We start from the raw sequence: 21,627 nt of genomic DNA, 5'->3' as shown, positions 1-21,627 counted from the left end.
GTTTAAAGTTCAATAACTCCGAGAGCAGTACTTCAGCGTACTGCCTGGCGAAGGGGCGATGCTGATACAAGTGCTGGACTCAATGATATTCAGGAGGGGAGAAGGAGAAGGATAGCTTCGTGTAAAATGGAAAACTGTTGCCCGCTAGAAATCAAGCTGTCTTCCAGGTAGATGAAAAACGTGAGCTTTCAGGTGCTGCTTCTGACTTCTCAGTATTGTGATGAGCTCAGTTTCAGTGACTCAGATCATCCCACCAGGTTTTAGGAGATCTCAAAGGGGAGGTCTGCTTAAAAACCTGATGACATGATACGGCCCTATATTTTGATTGTTTTATGATGGAGTGAAGCGAAAGGGAAGACTTCACATCCTCTTATCATCTGATCCCAGCAAAGCATGCCAGTCTCTAGTAAGAGATGACACCGCATCAGGGCATCAGGCTTGGCTTGTCACAGAGCCACTTAACGCTAGATTGAAAGATTTCTTGCCATTTGGGTCCATACTGCCTCCTTTTTTTCTTTCCTTTGCTTTCCCCCCCTTCTTCTTCCGTTTCCCCCGGTTTTCTTTTCTTTCTTTTTTTTTTTTTTTTTTTTTTTTCGCTACAGGCCTTAGAAAGCCCAGAGCTGAGAAGCAGAGAAAACAGAAAAAAAAAAAATTCAGAGGACTTCCTCCAACTTCTGGGAGTTACTTGTGCTAGACGTTCAGGTGTCCAAGCCCCTCTTCCGTGCAGTTCTCATGTCAAAGGGCATTTTGACTTCGAAAGGCTCCTCAAACCCTCAACCCAGTTCGTTTAAAGCAGCCTTCCCCAAGACCCTCCAGTGTCCGTTTGCAGAGTCCTCTCCCACTCTTTGAATGGCATTATCTGCCCAGTTTATTTGAGAAGCAGAGGCCTCTCCGAAGGATGCTCCAGCCCCTCCAGGATGGGGCTTTTATCTCCAGACCTAGGCTCATAAACCCAGCACTTTTTTTTTCCTTTATTTTTTTCCCCCTGCTGTTGGCGCAACTTCTTCCCAGCTGTAAGGTCATCCCTCCTGGGCACTGGTGGTACTGAAAGGAGAGGACCTGTTGCCACTCCTCTGCCCGTTTGGTCCGGTCCATGGCTTGGACCCCATCCTGCCCTGTGCGCCGAGGTCAGGATGCGGCCCTGAGCCCCCCCACGGTGCCTGCACCCATGAGGGCCTGCGTCAGCGGGCGCTGGGTGCTGCTGGAGGTCAGCCTGCTCCCGCTGAGGTGCCTCTGGAGGCGATGGACACCTGGCCGCTCCGTGGGTGACAGTGGGCATCGGTGGCCGTGGTCTCCGATGCCGATGCTGCAGCTCGCCCCTCCCCAGTGCCAGGGCACCAGCCTGCCCTTTGGCATCTGACCTGCTGTTGCACCAGGGTTTGAGTAATGGTTCAAGCTCCAGATTCTGGTTAATTCGAGTTCTATTTTCTGGTTAATGTGTAATCTGTGGGTAAACTAGTTGCTATTGGCCAAGCAGAGAGTTATCTCCTCTCATAAAGACGGGGCTGCTTTTTATTTCTTCTCCCACCTCCCCTTCCCCGGCTGAGCCTTTACTGATGCCCAGGGTTTTTTGCAGGGGGTCACTTCGAGGCTTTGCTGCTGCCCTTGCCGAGAGCTCCCGAAGGAGCCCTGCCCTAAGGAAGGGAAGGGACGAGGCCTCTCCTCGGCAAAGCCCTGGCCAAAGCTGCACTGCAGCCCCCGAGGGAGCGCAGAGCCCCAAGCCCCCAGAGCAGGACCCGCTTCTGGTCCAGCCTCATCCCCGCGCCCCTCTGCCGCTGCAGGTTTCCTCACAGGCAAAGTTAGGAGCAGACACTAGGATTTGAAAAGTATTGTGAATCAACTGAGCAGCGCAGAGCGACGGGAGCACTGCTGCCTCCCTGAAGTATCTTCTTTCTCACAGGAAAAAAAAACCCTGTTTGAACAGCGATAAGAGAAATCCTTCCTAGAAATAGACTGAGTGCAAAAGGGAAAATTCCCATCACACACCCAACCTGAGAGGGAAAAAAGGCTCTCTCCCAGTTTGGCATCGTTATGACACAGTGCAATCTTGCTTTGCAAATAAAAAAAAATGCAGCCTTCCTTAGGCTGCACTTGAATTTCAGCCTGAAGCACGCCAACTGCCCAACTGAAGGGGGGTAAAAAAATAGGTGCACCTTTTAATGGTCACAAAAGCAAAGCGAGTATTGGGGTTCTCTGTATGAATCATTGCAGGGGAGCGCCCACCTTTGCCGCAGGACTGCTTGCTGAGGACTAATTGGAACCGCTCTGCTCTGAATAACCTACATTCATTAATCACCCCTCGCTTGACTCTGGCCTCGATCCTGCTCCCATTGAGCTCGGAGGTACAATCCCTGGGGATTTCAAGGGGGAGCAGGATCCTGCTCTTCTCCCGCAGGTACCTCGCTGGCTAAAGCAGGGGGAACGCTGCCCGAGCTCGGCAACCGTGTGTCAAAAGGCATGCGTGGTCTTAATCCCCCCATCACTAACAATGTCCTGTTTCTCCCATAGTCCCATAGTCCTTTCCCATTTATTAACTACATTACAAAGAACTTTCATGTGACCAGTGCTGGGAGATACGCGCCCGGAGAGCGGCCCTTTGCTGGCTGGGAAATGGTGTGCACTGCGGCTCAGCCCCCGCCTCCCTCCCCATCCCACCTTACCCTGAAGCCTTTTTTATATCCGCCCCCCCCTCCAAAATGAAACATAACCCTCTGCCCGACCTCCAGGCTTCTGCCGAGCAGAGTCCAAGAGTATTTTTGTGTTTGCGCTGCAGCGTTTTCCTTACTGGAGAAATGTCATCCCGGACCACATCCTGAAAAACAGAGGGAAATATCCCGGTCACACCAGTGTATATTTATTTCTTGAACAATTTCTCGCCGCTGCTGGGCAGGTGCCGTGCGAGAGGCGCCTGTTTGCAATGAGAGCAGTGAGAGCTTCTATTTATTAGAAAGTCTTCTTCATCCTTTTAAAACAAAAACGCCTGCGCTGAATCAAAATGCCACTTGAAAACTACCCCCACGTGAATCATGGCAGCAAATTTTTAGTTTAAAAAATGAACTTTCCCAGCTCTTTTTTTCCTTTCCCTTCCGAAAGCTTTTGCGCAGCTGTTTCCTCCCCCTCCCTCTGCGTAGCGTGTAGGAAGTTCTTGATCTAGAATCATTCATAATTTTAATACCAATTTCTATTTGACATAATATACTAATATCAGATAGAGAGTGTAGCTGCTTCCTGGATTTAGGGAGGAAATGATGCATATATCAGAATTATCTGCTCGGATGCCAGAACTACACTGGTGTCATTTCAGCATGTGCTGCATTGAAAGGAAATCCTCTATATTTATTACTCTGATCATCAGAGGAGCTAAATGGACCCACTGTTTCTGACACCTGTTCAGATGGCTGAATTTAAAATTTCATGCAGGAAAAAAAAAATCCTGCATACTTCAATGTTAGGAATTAAGATTTTTCTTAATCTTTCTGAATCGCTTTGTTGTGAGCGGCTGCCATGAGGCTTGGGCATTCCAGGGGTAGCTATGGAGAGTGGGATAGATTTTGTTTGCTCAGCCGGGACAAGAAACAATCCTGCTTGTACACACACACACACACACACACACTCGAGCTGTCTGTAGTCAAATGCTTCAGATATCTGTTTTAAGTGCAGGGTTCGGTATGAATAACACGAGGTAGCACACCCCAGGACGTGGCAAGGTGAGCAGCTGTTGAGAGAACTGGTCTTTTCGGGAGGGAGCTGAGCACTCAGCCACTTCACACTTTTAAGGCTCCTCTAATGAATTTTTCGGGCACAGCAGATACAAATCAATAGATTAAAATACTGTACACTCTGCCGCATCTAATTCTTGAGTGCCTGAAATTGTGGGGGAGGACCGAGAATAACATTTGTCACTCTCTGAGGGCTGAGTGCATTCAGATTTGTGAGCTCTAAGCCAACACGATGCAAAAATAGTCCAGGATGTGACTTAACTTTTCGAGTGAAAAGCAAAAGGCCAGGGATCAGCGAGGCTGTAACCGAGTGTAACGGCAGATAGGCAGCTCTAGCTTCAGCCCCAGCTATCTACCACCGTATCAGGTTGACCCGGCACAGCGTGATAACGTCTCAGCGCCCTCAGTGCAAGCTGCCCATATCTTACTGCTCTCTGAAATGATAATTTTCTTTTCTATTGCTGTACCCACTTTTTTTTTTTTTTAATCCTAAGTCTAGCTTCTAAACCCGTGCCACTTCCCACGCAGCAGTGAAGTGTGCAGGCCTGTAGATGCGGTGCAGTGAGTTACGGGGATGGAGATTGCCCTGCCTCTCTCCACGCTTGGTTTGAAGCCCTGTGGACTTTGTGACATGATTTTCTGGTTTGGTTTTTTTTTTCCTAATTATTATTTATTTAATTTTTTAATGCATCTCTATCAGCTGTCTTGCATGGAGGGAATCAAAACCAGAGCAGAAGTTTGCTAGCAGTGGTCCTTCTGCACCACGCGACAAAAAAAAATACCCAGCAGACAACAAATCGAGCAATGTCTTCAAGTTTCCAGCGGGGGTAGGGAATGGAGTGTCCCTGGTTGCAGCTCTCAATTGTTAATTCATAAAGAAGCACAGCCCTGAAAAATGTTCTCAGCAGCTTGTCCCCCGTTAGAGCAGTGGCTGCGTTCGGAGGCGTTGAGGCTCAACACCCTGTTTCAGCGCGAGCTCTGGCATTTCCCAGCCCCTCATCCCTTGGTTTTTAGCATTAAACTCGAGTGTCCCCGAGGGCGGAGGGGTGTCGGGGAGACCAGGGGGCTCAGGACGGCGGGGGCACACGCGTTTGCCTCCCCGCTGCCCGCCGGCACCTGCCTCAGCCGAGGGCGAGCAGCGCATTTTGGGAGGATTTTGGCACGGATTCTTAAACCCCTGCTTCCAGCAGCTTGCAGATAACCCGGGCCGGGGAGGGGGTGTATGTATAGCGGTGTAAGCCCCCCCACCCCGTCCCCCCGACCAGCCCTCCGTCGGCGCCCGCGGGGCGCTCGGCGGGCAGCAGCCGCAGCGGCGGGGCCGGGGGTGGCGGGGCCCGGCGGGGGGCCGCGCCTCGCACCGCCCCGTCGGGGGGCGCAGGCCCGCCCCGGGCCCCCGGCCCCGGGCACAGGCATCCCCCCGCCCCCCCGGGCCGGGCCGGGGCGATGGAGCAGCTCGCACACACACGCGGTGCGGGGGCTGGCCCAAGCCCCGGGGTCCCACCGCGGCCAGGTGCGGGGCGGGGGGGCACAGGGACCCGGGCGGGGCACCGGGGGGGGACGGGAAGGGTGCGGGCAGCATCCTTTGTTTGTTTGTTTGCTTGTTTGTTTGTTTCTAAATTCAATTCCTGGAACAAAAGGGGAGTCTGTGCGTAACTAAAGGATCCGTCCGTGCATCCAAAGCTTAGCTCCGGTGTGTCACCCAGGCGGCTGCAGCTGGCTGACCGACCCCTAGGTATGTTCACTGAGCACTTCCCCTCACTTTGTTCACAGCCGCCTCGTTTCTCTTTTCTTTTCTTTTCTTTTCTTTTCTTTTCTTTTCTTTTCTTTTCTTTTCTTTTCTTTTCTTTTCTTTTCTTTTCTTTTCTTTTCTTTTCTTTTCTTTTCTTTTCTTTTCTTTTCTTTTCTTTTCTTTTCTTTTCTTTTCTTTTCTTTTCTTTTCTTTTCTTTTCTTTTCTTTTCTTTTCTTTTCTTTTCTTTTCTTTTCTTTTCTTTTCTTTTCTTTTCTTCTTTTTCTTCTCATCTTTCATTTTAATCCTTTTTCCTCTTTTCCTCTTCCTCCCTTTCCCATTTTTTTCCTGTTTTAATTTTTCCCCCTTCCTTTTCTTTTTCCTTCCTTTCCCCTTCTCACCTGTGCTCACACAGAGACTAATCTAAACCCCGTTGCAATCAAAGGGAGCTTCTTGAATGACATTTTGGATCAGGCCCTGAGATTTCTGCAGGGAGCAAGGGCGGGGGTGGGCCCAGGATTTACATTTCGTGGCTTTTAAAGAATCTGAAGTACAGAGAATGGCTCTTTCTGAGGCTGAGTTTCCCAAATCTGTGTGGATGTATCTCAGAGCGTGTATGTGTTTAAACTTAAAGCCCTTTTCTATAAGAAAGCGGGCAGATGCACTTTCCTGCAGCCTGCACCCTGCTTCTCCAATTTTGAAACAAAAGTTCTGCCAAGGCCTTGACAGTGACCTGTCGTGATGCTAAAGGGGATGGGGATAGAATCAGTTTTATTTATTAGCATCAGCTTCTAAGGCTGTGGTGCTCTCCACTGCAAACAGCCCCTGCTCCCTCAAGCACTTGGAGCTGTTACAGTGAAACATTAGAGACAACGAAAATGAGCCCGAAAGTGAACCGAACAAGACCAGGTATTTTTTTTTCTCCCCGTCCCCACACCCCCAACTTAACTGCTCCCAAATTCCCTGATGAAAGCATTTTAATATGTAGGAAGAGCTGCTGGAGCCTGCAATGCAATTCAGTGTTTTGTGGTGTGGGATGAACAGATTTTCCCTTCTGTAGGGTTTCCTCTTGCAAAGTCATTGTAGAGGAGGGAATACTGTAAGATTAAATATGGTTAAAATACTATATTCATGTCACACCAGATACAGTCTCCAGACTGTGCACAGTCTTTCAGCTTCCTTTATTGTGAAATCCTTTTAAAATAGCACAGTATAGAGTAGAAAACTTATTGAAATATAACTCTCTTGCACCAACTCTGTCATAAAATGAAGGAAAGTGATCAGCCTTCTTAAATTAATAAATCTGCTTAGTGTCTCTGGCTGCCTTCACGCTGTCTTACTTTCTTTGACTCTTCCCTTATTAATAAACTGATAGTTAAATAAAGCTGCTAAATGAATCAATGCGCCTTGCCAATGAAAGCGGGTTGGTGCCATCCTGTTTCAGGTCTCCTGTGATGTGGCTGAATGGTTGTGGTTTTAGAGAAGGGATGGCCTCGGCAAAGGCTGAGACTGCTAAAAGCAGGCTGACCACATCGTTTTCTGGATGCTCTTCAGGTGTGAGGTTTGAGTACTTATTCCTCTTGGCCCCATGCATTAATAACAGGATGGATTCACGGGCTGGCATGAAAGCAGAGGTTGTCTTGGGGAAAGTGACACCAAAGGTCTATGGGAGTCATTTGCTTTAAGAGATCCCTGCTGTGGGCCAAGTATTGCATTTAAGGAAGCACCGTCCCCTTTCTCAAAAAAACCCCAAACCAAACCAAACCAACCAAACCCAAAAGGAAAGGAAAGCCAAAGGAAAAAGGAATCGTTGCTTACAGTGGTGTGAGGGGACCATTTCCATGTGCCTGTCCCACCTTTGGGTGGGATGTGGGAGAGGGATCGTTCTGTTTTCAAAGCTGCAGAGCTGCTCTGGAATCAAATGCTGGAAAAGCACCTATAGTTTGTCTTGCTTTTTTTTTTTTTATATTCAAACCGATCAGACTTGTGGTTTATCCTTGCTCTGATTATGCTGTACGGTTAGAATAGATGGATGGAGCTGAAGCATTCCTGCAGGCGGTTTACAGAAAATATATGTGTATGCCTGTGTATGCACACTCAGGGAGAGAAAGTTAACTGTAAGGGACACAACAAAATATCCATATTTAAGAAATGTGGATTGACTCATCGACTTATCTCACTTATTGTACAAAGATTCACTCTATGTTGAATTTTTTTTTTTAAATTAGATTTTAAATATGTGTTGACAGGATGAATTTGTACAGTGTGAATAACCGCAGGGAGAAATGACAGCTCTGCTTTTGTTATTAAACTACTGTCTGGAAAATAATGGAGTGTGTACAAAAATTGATTATTATTTTGCCAATTACATTAGTGCAGCTAATAGCAATCATTAAGAAAGAAATACAGAAAGCTACACGCTTTCAGGTCTAAGAAGCTGATATTCACTGGTGAGGCAAAAATATGTGTTTTTAAGGTAATTTGTCAGTAAGAGTCTCCTGTTATTAATGTGAAGTAAAGACTAGATGTGTGAGCTAGAAATGTTTCACTTCAAACTGTGTTAATTTCTTCTTCACTCACTCACAGTTAATAAACAGTTCAAGAGACTTTCTAAATTTAATTTAGAATTTGAATATACAAGCTCCTATTCTGTACCATAGTGGCACAGCAGACATGTTTTACAATGTTAAAAATTCCTTTTAATAATGGTTTATTTTAATATATTTACTAAATTAGGTACCCGAGAGAATCGTCTACAACGGTGATGTGAAAATCCCTGTTACCTGAGGTCAAAATAAAAAAAGGTATGTTTTCATTTTCATTAGGAGTTTGACATATTTCAGCAGGGGTGGTAATTTCTCTGCTTTGTTTTCTGCTGCTAAGACTGTGCTTTTTGGTCCAGCCCCAGGGAGCCGGTGACAGTCTGTGGTGCCGTTTCCTGGGCTTTCGAGTGAGGCTGACTTTCAGGTGCCTACAAGAACGATTTGCAATGATGGGGCTTTGTACTTTTGTCAGCCAGGCAGCTCTCCCGTGTTCCACAACTCATATATAATCCTCTGCAAATGTTTTCTTTCTTTTTCTTCAAATGCTAGCTTTCAGGCATCAGCTACGGGGATTAAGGATGGGTCTTCTGAAGATCTCCCTCAGATCTTGATGAACATCATGAGTCTGAGTTAGACAACTTCTGTACTTACAAATTACAGTAGAGTTTAATTCGCAGCACTGCTTTCCTCTGGAAATTTGTGTTCATTCAGTCTGTCAACATTGACTGAAAAATACGCCGCTAATGAAAATGTGGGAATTAAACTTTCAGTCCCTTCCCCTGCTGGACTCAACCAGGCGCTTTATTTTTCCTGCGGAATCTGATTTTTATTGACCTTGACTATAAAAAATACTAAGTGGCTTAAATGAGCACCAAGGTTGCAATGACAGATTCCTGTGTGAATTTTTTTTATGAAACCTCCTATTTTAGTGAAGAACACAGGCTGCTGTGTAGCCTTGATCAGCACTTATGTGCCGTTAGAAAACAGTTGAATTTTATTAGCTCGTGGAATTAAGCTTATTTTATTCTTTATTATTTATTGTTATTTTTTATTATTTAAAATTTGAGTGAGGATGGGGAAGTTGCAAATGGTGCTCTAGGCTCTATGTTAAATAGCACCAAGCGGAGTTTTGTTGGTGTATAGACTGTGGGAGTAGGTTTCTCAACGGGCACCAGAGAGGTTCATTTTGAGCCTGATGCTCCTCTCACTTCCCCGAGGAAGAGGCCGGGTAGGGTTTTGCCTGCAATGCATTTATTTTTCTCTCTGTTTCACCACTGTAAATGGGAGGGAAACCAGACCACTTGTTTTTTTTGTGAGACCTTAAAGCGCAATATGCTTTTTGCGAGAACAGAGCCAAGTCGTGATTCAGCTGAAGTAAATACATGAAGTACGTATTTTCCTTACAAAGGTGCAGCACGTGTTCCATCACCTTGTTCCTAGTGTAATGGTTCTAATTTCAATAATCCTACAGGAAAACTTTCATGGTTCCTGTAATTTAAATATGTGACTATTAGATTTTTATAAATAATATGGCACACATTCTTGTTTTCTGTATAATAAAAAAGCAAAAGCTTTTTCTCTGGTGGACACTTGTGATCTCAGGATTTGCTTAGCCTGCTGGTCTCTAGGACAACTCCTTGTGCCTTCCTTCCGATATTTTGTGGTTATACTTTCACATATTATAGAAAAAAAATCCCAGCAGCAAAATCCGTTCCTTTTAAGCAAATAGCTCTTGGGTCTCGGAAGAGTTAACGAACTTTTATGGCAAGGTTCAGACAGTTCTGACCCCTATGGTAATATTTCATCTAAGGTTACTGTTGGGAGAGAAATCAAATTTCAGCTGTGAACATGATTGACAGGTGAAAGCAAGAGAGAGAAAGACATCTGGTCAGATGGGGAATTTGGGAAGGAGAAGGACAATTCAGGGAAGTGTCTCTGTGATATTAGGAATAATAAGCTTAGATATGAAAACTCCAGTACTCCACGCTCTCTGGAGGCGCGCTTACTTGATATTCATGGAGGTGGTTTGGTTGGGGGAATTTAAGACTGTACATTTATAGCACTGGACACTAGTCTCCATGGTCTAACTTACTAACTTGACTCCTTTGAAGGAATTGTGTTATTTCTGGCATACTTTTAGCATTTTGAGGCAATTCATTTTATGAGTGTGACTGGAATATTTGGTGGTTGCTAGTTAAGAGGTTCTCACCATAATGTCTCTCGCGGGTCAGATGGCAGCAGGGTTCGTGGAGGTCAGTCGGTGGTGTCGCTCCGTGCCCTCGAGCCTGGGGGGGATTGCTGGGAGTTTTCAGAGCAAGCACTGCAGGATGGAATTTGTGTTTATGATGTATGCTGTTATACCAATAACAAAATTAGTTGCTATCCTATAAAAGACCACCAAGGGTACACTGTGGTATTTTACAAGGCAACTGTTGTTTTCCAAAGGCTGTGTCTTAGCCTATTCCATCTGCTAGCAGCTCCGGCGAATGTCCCTCACAATACATACATAACCCCAGGCATACTTTATCCTACTGCAGTGTATTTTGTTTGGTGCAGAAGAGCTTTTCCATCCTCCGACATCATGGAACAACAGGAACAAAACATCCCTCTAATTATTTCCTGATCAGCATGATGATGTTGGAAAGTAGAATTTGGTTCTGACGTAGAAAACTGTAGCCAGGCTTCCTCTTAAAAATTAAGTGCGAGAAAAAAATCTGGTGGTTTTTGTCACTGTGTGTAACACTTAATGTTTCAGTTTTCAAAGGACTTTTGTAGAGCTCCAAGGGCAGGATGCAGCAATGATGGACCCTGGGATATAAACTGCATCCTACCTACATCTCAGGTGAGAGGAGAGGTCCCGGGTGGGCTCCTGGCCCCACGGCAGGCTTTGGTAAAATCCCTGTTGAATTCCTGGGGCCCACGCTTCCACCACGAAGGGAGTGTCTAGAGGGGAGGTCGTCCTAATAAAACGCAAGATCTGAACTCGTACCGTGGTAGCTGTGCTGTGAATTCCCTGGATGGGTGTTCTTATCCAGGAGCAAGGGTGGATTCCGCTCCCCCCAACCCCTGCCCAGTATAGCTTAAGCTGCTTTCAAAATTAAATAAATTAACCAGCAAAATCCACTCTTACTCTAGAGCAGGAGCGTCCACGCAGGGAATGGATAGCACTGCGGTATAGTTTACTACATAATTTCCCCATATGGATGAGATCTAAAACAAAGGGGGAAATAAGGAGCAGTAAAGAACAGAAATACATTTTCTGTTCCTTTTCCAGTTTACCTCTAAGACCTTTCACACAGGGGAAATCATGGCACTCTTAAAGTATACATTTACTTACTTTTCACTGCTATTCCTGCATTCACACATGCATTTTTAAAAGAGATTTGTGCTTTGTGCGAGACCTTTTGCATCCTCTTACTGTTCACGTGTATTTCTGATGTGCAATCAAGTCAGACTGTTGCTCGTGACATCATTTTTCTCTTCATGGCAACAGCCTGCGATATCCAACCTTCTGGCTTCACTGTAAACTACACCTTATCACCTAAGTTTTATTCTCAGACCATACATCTGATTAAACTGAAGATTAAAGTGAAGAACTGTAAAAACAACGACATTTCTCTGTGTGTGAGTTATTTTTAACTTCCCGTTGTTGAATTAGCACTCCCTTTAAAAAGTTTTTATTTTCCAAAGCTGATATCAAGATAACTTCCATGAAATATTATTGGCAAGTTTCCCGCTGCAGTCAATGGGAGCCTTGTATGTGTTTTTCAAGCAGATGTGCTATATTAAGTCTAAATGAGAATCTTTTATTTCAAATGGGATGTAATGTGTTATTCTTGATTAAAAAATGGATAGTAACCTCTTTCCCTTCTTTTCCTCTCCCCAAACATATTTTGTACAATTTGCAGGTCATTTTACATTGGTAAAAAAAAAATGTTCGCGAGTATTTAAAAAAAGCACAGCTTCGCTATGTCTCAAACTCCTTCCTAGCTCATTCCTGTGAATTTGAAGTATGAAAACATCTTGAGTCTTTATGAGCAAAGAGAAAGTACATGCCGTATGTGATAGCTTTTACTCCCCCCAAATTCCCAGCAAAATCAATTTAATAGTTTTCCCTGTGTTTAGAATAAGCTCTAAAATATTTTCCAGTGATGGGGCTTTTGATGTTTAGTTCTAATAGAGGAATTTTAAGTTAAGTGCTAAAAAAAAAGATTGAAATATTTTTAACATCTCTTCTGGGTTTTCTAATTTGTGCCACTTACCAAATGATTCACACTGTACCAAAATACAGGAGATTGATGAGACAGGAAAAGTACTGATTTAACATCCCACATATAAAATTACTTCTCAGCCTTCCACATATAGTCCCGATGTTTAGAGAGTGAAGAAACCGGGAGTTGGGAGTTACAGTCTGACTCACTTGTGAGACTTTGACCCAGTTATTTGATTCTAGATTCAGCAAAATACTGAAGCACTTTAAACTTGTTATCTTAGGTTTCTTCTAAAGGTCTGTTACCGTTGGTCTCTTTATATCTTAGTTTACACAGTTATAAACCTAGATGATTAATTCTTACCTTCTAGGCTTTTGTGGGAGTTAAAAACTAGCTGTAACGTTTCTTGAAGCTTTTGAATGAAAGCTCGTGTGTTGAAGTACTTGTCATTCACCTTAATTCATACCCTAGGATGAGGAATCATCGGTGTTCCCCAAGTCCCATGCACCATTTCTGCTCCCGAGCACACCAGGCCACAAATACAAAGATCGGATGCTTTGGGAGCTGGTAATTTTCTGAGTTACACATAGCTTAGCTTTACCCTGATTTTGAATGAGTCAAAGTGTAAGCGAAATCATTGCTTATGTGGCCCCACTCTCTCTTGAACACGATATATCCTTAATACCTATATGTACGCATGCATATATGGAATAACTCTTGTGCACCTGCAAGATATGCAGAGGTCATACTGTCCTTGTAATTCCTCCCCTTCCTGCCATTACCCTTATTTCCCAAGGTTCGAGCCATTATCATTCAGCAGTTGTGCAGCTTTGCTTTTCTTCTGTCCCCGAATTATTATTGTTTCCATCCTACTTTCTACCCCTCCCGATCCGTAATGGAGTCCTCAGCTGTAAATTTGCTAACTGTAAAGATTTTTGCTTGAAACGTTTTGAAAATGCTGGGGGGAAAGAAAAAAAAAAAAAAAGAAAGCCTATGAACAACATGCTGTGCCATGCTCCAGCAATGCACTTCTACAGGAAAGATAATAAAGATATTAGCACTCATATAATTTCAGATAGGAAATGAAACCAGACATGAAAGAAACACTAGCTCCAGCTGTTGAGTGGGAATCAAACTAGCTATGGGAATTACAGGTACTGTCACCGGAGACAGCCTGACTTCTGAGAAATGACCTCAGGTGTAGGAGCTTGCTGTGGCCCCTTGCAGATATTAACACCTAATTAACAATCTGCAAGAGCATCCTACATCTTAATCACCAGTGAGGTGAGAATGACAATCACAAGGAGGAGAAGGAGAAGGGAAATGGTAATTTTTCCTCTGCATGCATCATCTAATAACCATGGTTATTCAGATGCAGCTAAATGCGATTTCCTTTTAGTCATTTCTGTCTATTGGAAGGCAAGTAAGTTCATTTGCTAGCAGGTAGGCAGCGGAGGTGAGAATTGAATTGATCTGAGATACTCTGAAAAATTGACCCCGAGGTCACTCCTACTTTAAATTGGGAAGTAAGACTGAGCTTATGTCTTCCCTTTCTTCTCTCCCCCTCTTTTTGTGTTTCCAGGCGTGTTAGTCTGTATTGTGTAATTATTTAAACATACTCCGGTGGTGGGGAACCTTGTTCCCTCAAAGTTAATCAAAATAAAGAGAGCTTTTGTTAGCGGTGATAGGTAATTAAATAGCTGGCTTCGTGTTGTGCAGAGGCATTGTGCTGGGTTATTGACGTCCCGGAGCTGGGCGCCCCAGCCCTCCGTGTGCAGACCAGCGTGCTGAAGTTGCCGGGATTTAGGCCCAGGCTAAATTAAGGAAAGAGGATGTGAGGGTGTGTAAATGATTAATGAGGCCAGGCTGTAAAGGAGAGGGGTATCCAGAGTGTCCCAGAGGAAGGGTTAGTTCCTTTGGGAGGGATGTGTGTTTTAAAGAGGAGGAAAATCACATGTAGCATTTTTCCTTCGTGCCTGCGATTTTCTGGCTGTGGTTTTGGACAGGAACAGCTGCAAACGTGGATGGGAACAGCTCGCTCGCCCAATGTCAACTCCAGCATAAACACCTAGGGCCAAATTCTGTTCCCGGTTACCTGGTATAAGTGGTCAGGAGCATGCAGGGGAGCTGATGGAGAGTCTGTGGGTTTAGACCCATGCCTGAAGGTTGGTGCTAGTGAAAAGCAAGCAAAAAATAGTGGCCCAAATTTTTCAGTTCCGCCAAAGCCAAGGCAAGAGCAGCTTCCCTGCACTCTGTGGTGGTGCTCTACCTTGCCCCTGCATCATTTGGGCAGGATCCAATGGAGTTTTAATGTAATGCCTTTTAATGGGTGCTTTTATGTGCACTTCTAAACAGCTTCCACCTTCAAACAGCTTTATGACAGAGTTAAAACGGGAGGCAGGCAGGGAGCGAGGAGTACGTACGTATGTAACATCTTGTAGACCTCGTTCTGCATTGGCTCTACCTGCAGCTCTCCCGTGCCATGCTCAGTAACAATCTATTTCCATATCACTTGGACCCAAATTATATTCTAATAAGGAGAGAATGGCAAAGCGAGGACAGCATTATATTAACCACTCAGCTTCCATGGAAACTCTCATCGTTTTCTTTCTGTATGACAAGAGATAATCTCTATGGTTCTGTTATACTCACTTCTTCAACTCCTTTAGCTTCGTTTTCGCATGTTGGCCTTGCACTAAAAAAATATAACTTGACATCTTGTGTCTTCTCAGCTTAAAAGGTATCAATTCCTGGACTTAATGTCAGCTGCACCCAGATCAAAGGCAAGAAACATAAAAGTTGACATATATTATTTATTTCATGGTTTACATCAATGATGTTTCTCTCTACCCTTTTTTGTTATTATTGCTGATGTTTTGCCCTTAATGTTGTGCTCACTTCTCAAAAGTGTTTGTCCCCTACAGACAAATATTCATATTAATGTAATCCATCAGCGGTTAACAAATGCCAGCTCACTTCAGCATTTCCCGCACAGCCAAAACTCCCATTGTTTTTGCAGGACTCCTTGGGTGTGAGAAGAATGCAGGATCGGGCCCTTGGGTGGGAATTTCGGAGCTGGAGACTTTCTCCCCCAGCCCCAGAAATGCATGGGGTCGGCCGCAGCAGCAGCCCAGGGCGCTGGTGCAGGGAGTGGGAGATGCTGCATTCTCTCCCTGCATTGTGAGCTGCTGCAGAGGCGAGACGAATGCCAGGCTTTGAGGGGAGCAAAAGCTCAGAAAAGACATTTTTTTTTCCCCTCAGTTATCTGGGTTCTTTTCCTACCTTCCCCAATCTTTCTTGCTCGCCTTCTGAGTTCTGAGTGAGTAATACAGGGTCTGGCATATAACTGTGGCCAGAAAATCATCTGAGATCAGTCAGAAATGCTGCTCCAACCTGTGCATCCGTCGACCGCTCAGTTTTGTGTAAAACTTTCCTTTTTTTCCCTCTTTGTCAACAACTGTGGCAGGTTTTACTTCCTGAGTTACTGAATCACATAAAACGCTGAGTCTGATTTTGCCCCCTACCCTCCCACGAGCTATTTTTTTCTGCAATGAAAATAATAATGCTTGAGAAAGATCCTTGGGATTTTTATTTTTTTGTTTTCTTTTGTTTAGTTTGGTTTTATTTTAAAGCTTGCTGACAATTGTCAAATGCTCATTCTAGCAAAGAAGTGCTTGGAGGGTACAGCCCCGCTGTACAGCCGACAGGAGTAATTTGCAGTTCTCCTTAGAGCTCAGCTATTCAGTGGATGTGTGTCGCTTTACTATTTCTTTAAAATTTAATTGGGATCAGGCAATCGAGTGTCTCCAAATTTTTTGCCTCTTCAGGCTGCAATAAAGCCACTTATAATTTATAATCAAAGTTTGGTGTCGTTAAACTAAACTGTAAAACCGACTTCAGGGTTTCAGTCGTAAAATAAATATACGATAAATATTGCAATGGGGCTTGAGTAGCACAGCTAACAACAGCGCAGTGAATGCACGCACATACACACACATATATATATATTTTTTTTTTGTGTGTGTGTGTATACATTTGGTTCCAGAGGTAAGAAAGATCTAAATAATAGATAACTGGGATGTTATCTTTCTTGGTAGAATTGAAGCTAAGAGAGATTTATAGCCCAAGTAGTTATTTTAAATGTGAAATGAAATGTTAATTTATTAAAGTCATTTATGCATCAACATTATTTTTATGTCTTTATTTATATTTTTCTGTAATATGGAGCAATGTAGTATTCATCCTGGGTTTTTCTGTCTGTTGACTGTAGAGCTCCTTTGCTTAGATTTTTTTTCTAACAAGGCAGCTCATTTAGAAAGAAATGTTTATGTGAAGTGCTTGTCAGTTGGCATTTTTACTGGTGTGCTAACCCAAAGGTAAAATATAAAGGCACGTCTTTTCCTTGCTGGCTTGTTGCTACTAGAAGGGTTCCTCCCTTGTTAGCTTGATAAATAATTTTACTAGCGGGAATCTGCTGAATTTTTATGCTTGCTGTCTATTTTCTGCTTGCTGCAAATAAATTCCAGCACTCAGAGGGCACTAAAACTCCAAACACATGGTATTTTCCCATTTTGTTGCTGGTTGCCTAAAATATTTATTTCATCTTGTGTTTTTAATTAAATCTTTTTTTTAAAAAGAAAAGGGAAAAAGCCCTCGACTTTTGCAATTATTTCCAGATAAAGGTTTTAGTCCAGATTATACTTAATACGAAGTCTTGAGTTTAAATAACACATTATCACAGGTAAACTAAACGGGTAGTGTTAAATCAGTCATCACTCCAACTACATAATGGTTTTCAGATTAAGCACAAGGATTATTTATCAGCATATCATCCATTTAAGCATTTCTTACAATTTATGGTGTACTTTTTTAGTTTTCTCAGTTTGCAATCAAGAAAGCTAATCTAATTTGCAAAATAAATACCCCAGTTCGGCAAGAGAATGCACTGAAAAGGTTTAGATTATGTGTTGCCACGGCATATATGGCAGGAAAAGTTTGCAAGAAATTAAACCGGGGAGGCTGAAGTGGAAGAGGCATTGCTTTTACTTTTTCTCTTAAAGGGATCATTTTGCAGTTACTGAAGCTTTATGCATTTTAAAATTGGATTTAATTCAAGCAAGCAAGAACTGACCCCAGAAAGCCTCTGCTTCCCCCCATAGCAAGCTCTGCATGTCGGAGGGTGCATTGCCACCATTGCACATCTGGAGGCTCACTCCTTGGCAGCACATCCCAACTCAGTGTCCTGCGTTCCTGGCTTGGGGGGGCTTTGCAGACTTGAGTGGATTTAGGAGCTGACTTTTGCAAGGCTTTTCCTTCAGTAGTGCCAGTGTTTCGCTCTGCCTGAGCTCAGTCCCTCCTGCGATGCCCGTGTCTGATGGTAGCAGTGGAACAGATGGGTTTTTTTCTGCCGGTGGGATCCCTCCCTGCGGCTTCTGTGGGGCAGTCCCGCATCTTCCCAAACGTCGCAGGGATGCAGCCAGCATCACTTCCTTACACATCTGCACAGTTCACGGAGTGAGCAGTTAAAGGACCTGGGTGCAGGCTAGTTACACTGCTGCCCCGTCCCATGCCCCCCCGTCCCCACCAACAAAAGCCCTTCTGGGGCACAGGGGAGCCGAGCAGCGTGCCCTGTTCAGACTTTCCCTCTAACAGCAGAAAGCCACATACACTTGAAGATGCCAGGCAAATCCACCCGAAATTTTAGAATTATTTACATATTTTTAGCACAATTCATCTCAAAGTAATCCTCAAACTTTGGCCCAAATTCTTACATTCTTACACCAACCACCCTCCCATTCATGTACTTATTTCCATAAGAATTAGGTGCCAGATCTGAGTGGTGTAAGCCCATGCTGCAGCTTGGCTGCCCTGCAGACACCAGCCTTTTCATTTATGTGAGCACATCCCAAATCAGGTAATTGGGTGGTGGGAAGAACTGATGTGCCAACATTGAACAGATAAGGGAAAAGCTTGGGCAGTGGGGAAAATGACCCTTGGGGGCTCAGCCACATAAAAACCAGAAATGAAACAGGTTTCCAAGAAATCTCAGGAGGTGATGTAATCCATACCTGCTCCATGAGGCAGGGTCAAACAGATTTACGTTATCTCTGACAGATATTTGCATAACCTGTCGTTAAAGCCCCCCAAGGAGACCGTGACACCTCCCCGGAGCCTGCCTTGCAGACCTTCACCACTGTCCCTTCTCAAAAGCATTTCTCCTTGTCTAACCTGCGATGCAGGTCCCGTATGCCCTGGTCACCGCAGACACCGAGGACAGCCCATTCCTTTCCCGGACAATATGCACAGACCTTTTGCATATTTGAAGGCTGTTGTTATGGCTTGCTGCAGCCTCCTTTTCCCTAGACTAAACAACTCAATGTTTTTCAGTCTTTCTTCATAGGTTATGGTCATGACTTTGTTATTTAATATCTCGTCTGAAGAGTCAACATACAGTAAACTTGCTGGAATTCAATTTACCTGTGTTGAAAAGGACTGTGAGGATGCTGCCTGGAGGCTTTGTAATGTCTGAAAAGCGAATAATTTAATTCTTACTCTGATAATTTTTCTTCTGTGGGATGGAGGGTAGGGAGCATTTCTTTACCTGGGAGTGTTAACTGCAGCCTCCCCATGAATTTACCCTGGTAACAGGAATGTTGTAGTGCAAAGTACAGTCAGAGTTTACTGACAGGCTTTAGGAAATGTGTTTTAACACTCTATAATTTTATATATAAAAGTAAGAATGGGAGATAGGATGCAGCCTCTGTGGTTACAGGTAACACATTGGGGTGTACCTTCAAGGTGCGACATGCAGATTTTGTCACACGAGTTTCACTAATTTCAGTAGGAGTGGAGCAGCTACAGCCATCCACACACCACCTTTCCCTCTACTGGTGTCGCTGGTCGGGTCCAGTGTTTCAAAACCTTCCAGCTTCAACGAAGGCTTGACTAGATCCAGCTTTTCCTTTGTGACAGACGGAAGTTTTCCTAAAATGCCACAGCTGAAGGTGGAACAAAGAGGATTTTCAGCCGTCTGTACAGACCTGGGCTTTGCTGTTGGCTCTAAGTTGTTTTTTAAAAAGTTGGAAAAGACATTGGTGCCCTTTCAATGCAGTTTCACTTCGCTCCTTGGGAAAAATGAGGGGAAACAGAGCCTGCTAATTCTGCTTTTTTCATTGTCTTCCAATGTCTGGCCTGGGAGGTTGGTGGGGAGATGTCCTGGAGCAAAAAAAAAAAGTATTTACTCACAAGAAAATTTACTCACAAGAAGTTCCCCAGGGACTTCTCTTCTAGGACGTGCTGGTACAAATTGCTCCATAGTGGGATTAATCAGCATGGCAGAATACCAGGGAGCAGCTCTTGGAGGTGGTTTTAAGTTCTGCAGGATTATGGCTTCTTGATTTAAGTCTTAACCAAACCCTGTGTTGAAAGGTGCTGACAGGGGTGCAGTGGGACACACTGCCACCTCACCCGTATAGACCAGGTACCGGTTCTGGAAATGAGACGGTGACAGGTTTTACTGTGAATGGCTAAAGCTTATCCCTGAAGGAGGGTGACGGCTGGGGTATTCACACACACATACCTTTGCGAAGGGAAGACAAAAATGTCCCTCAGATCTAAAAATATCTGTGACAACATCTTTCTTGCTTCATCCAAGGTTCCACCTCTGATTTGCATTGTATAGCATCCCATTTCTTATAAAACCCTTTTGGGCATCTTTATTTCTTCAGTGATCAGTCTCAATCAACTTAAAAAGTTGTCTCATCCAAAAGTATAAACTGAGTCAAGTAGACGTTTTAGCCTAAGCATTTTCTACTTCTATAAGGAAGATGTCATTGAGAAATACTCATGGAGCTCAGTTATGTAGACAGTAAAATGAGAGTGACCTTGCTGAGCCATTGGCTCAAATCAGAGATATAGCAGCAGAACTGAAAATATATGCTTCCTTCTCTAAAGAATGGAGTTAAGGACCAGTTTTTACCACAGAGAAGAAGGGAGAGAAAAATGTATTGTGTTCCTTTCAGTGGTTCATTTTTCTTTGCAAAGTGATTAATGCATTACTATAGCGAATTTATTGTATAGCCTGATTACCATTGCATAATAAATCTAAACAACTGTGACTGTCACGGTGATAAGGCTGGCATGATTTTGTCTCTCTTAAAAAAGTTTTACAAGTTAAGCTTAACTTTTAGCGTTCTGCATTTCGGGGATAAAATTTATTTTGGCCATTACAGCTCTGTCTGTTTGAAACTGCACCAAAAGGAAATAAGTTGTTCAAAAGGATGGTATATTATTGGGAGAGTTTTACCTTTACTCAATTTGCAAAAGAAACTGAACATCAGCATTAAAATGGAAATGGAGTTCAGGAGAAAATAATAACTCAGTTGTTTAAAAAGAAGTTGTAACATTTAAAAGGGACTTTTCAAATATCAAGGATGGACAACCCAATTAAATTAACCACATTATATTCACAGCCGTTAACACCTCGGGCTCAGCTTTTCTCAGGCTACTGGAGTTTGCTGAGGGCTTGTCTATGCCTGGATGAAAGAATTCCAGGGAGCGATGGGAAGAATTGCTTGTGACTAATTAGAGCCATTTTCTCTGAATCGCAGGGAAATTGGTACTCCGGTGTTAGTGCTGTTACTGTGCTGAACCAGAGCCTGAGCAAGTGCTGGGTTCGGGAAGGATCCCTTGGCCATGTGGGCATTACCCAGTGCCCAGGCTCCGCTCCACTCCGTCGTTTTGGAGATACAGATCGGTTGTTGCTTTTTCCTTCCCTTTCTCTGTGAACACGCGTGAAAGGGCATTGCACCGCTATACTGGAAGTCAGTCACGTAGGTTCTGCCTGAACGCTGTGGCAAGGGTTACTCTTGTGAAAACACCCAACCTTTGAAAGCTGTGATGTGAAAAGAGATCTTGTACCCAAGCACGTAGAGGTCTGTTTGGGCCGTGCTTCTCCCATCACCGAGAAGGTGTCAGTGCAGGGCAATAGAAGGGTGTGTTGGTGCCAGGGGAGCTCCCATGTCCTGGGTTTTCTCCTCTTGGCTGTGCTTATCTCCTTCCCTCTCCCAAGGCTCCTGCACACCACTGTGGCTCTCAACCTTTTCTTCAGAGCAGCACCAGCTGCTTTGGCAGCGGCAGAGAACACTCAGGAATCTTTGTACCTCTTGGTCCGTTGTTGCTTTGTCTTCAGATCTTCTGCACAAAATTTGGGACCAAGCAGAGTGTAGCCAATTTAGTTGGTAGAAAATTCATCTGACTCCCAAGCTGAGTAACAGCTGTAAGTTGTAAGCTGCAAATTGCTTCCAAAAAGGTGAAGGTGAAATTTCTTGCATAGTTGTATGAATTTTGTAGTGTAAAGAAAGACTGGAAACAGATCATGAGTCACTCCAGGCTTCAGCTAAAGCCTGTTGCAGCCAAACTCTGGGAA

General features: G+C 44.1%; 1 protein-coding gene across 8 annotated transcripts in view; it reads left to right on the top strand.

Annotated features, from left to right (window-relative positions):
- Positions 1 to 21,627, top strand: part of MAF (MAF bZIP transcription factor) — a 191,326-nt gene that overhangs the window by 4,073 nt on the left and 165,626 nt on the right. For 5 of the 8 annotated variants that reach the window (XR_010374294.1, XM_064459632.1, XM_064459635.1 and 2 more), the window contains exon 2: positions 8,183 to 8,250. Coding sequence is in view for 6 of the 8 variants with exons in the window: in XM_064459632.1 (XP_064315702.1) it covers positions 8,183 to 8,216 (34 nt within the window). In the remaining 2 variants the exon portion in view is untranslated. Of the gene's footprint in view, positions 1 to 2,211; positions 2,299 to 5,356; positions 5,452 to 8,182; positions 8,251 to 8,348; positions 8,366 to 21,627 lie in introns of those variants that run through there. The other 3 variants (XR_010374295.1, XM_064459634.1, XM_064459629.1) reach the window with 3 other exon arrangements.

This window comes from Phalacrocorax carbo, chromosome 8 (genome assembly GCF_963921805.1).
Source record: "Phalacrocorax carbo chromosome 8, bPhaCar2.1, whole genome shotgun sequence".
Classification (NCBI taxonomy): domain Eukaryota; kingdom Metazoa; phylum Chordata; class Aves; order Suliformes; family Phalacrocoracidae; genus Phalacrocorax; species Phalacrocorax carbo.
The sequence above is the reverse complement of the archived record's forward strand: the minus strand, read 5'-3'. Positions and strand labels throughout refer to the sequence as shown.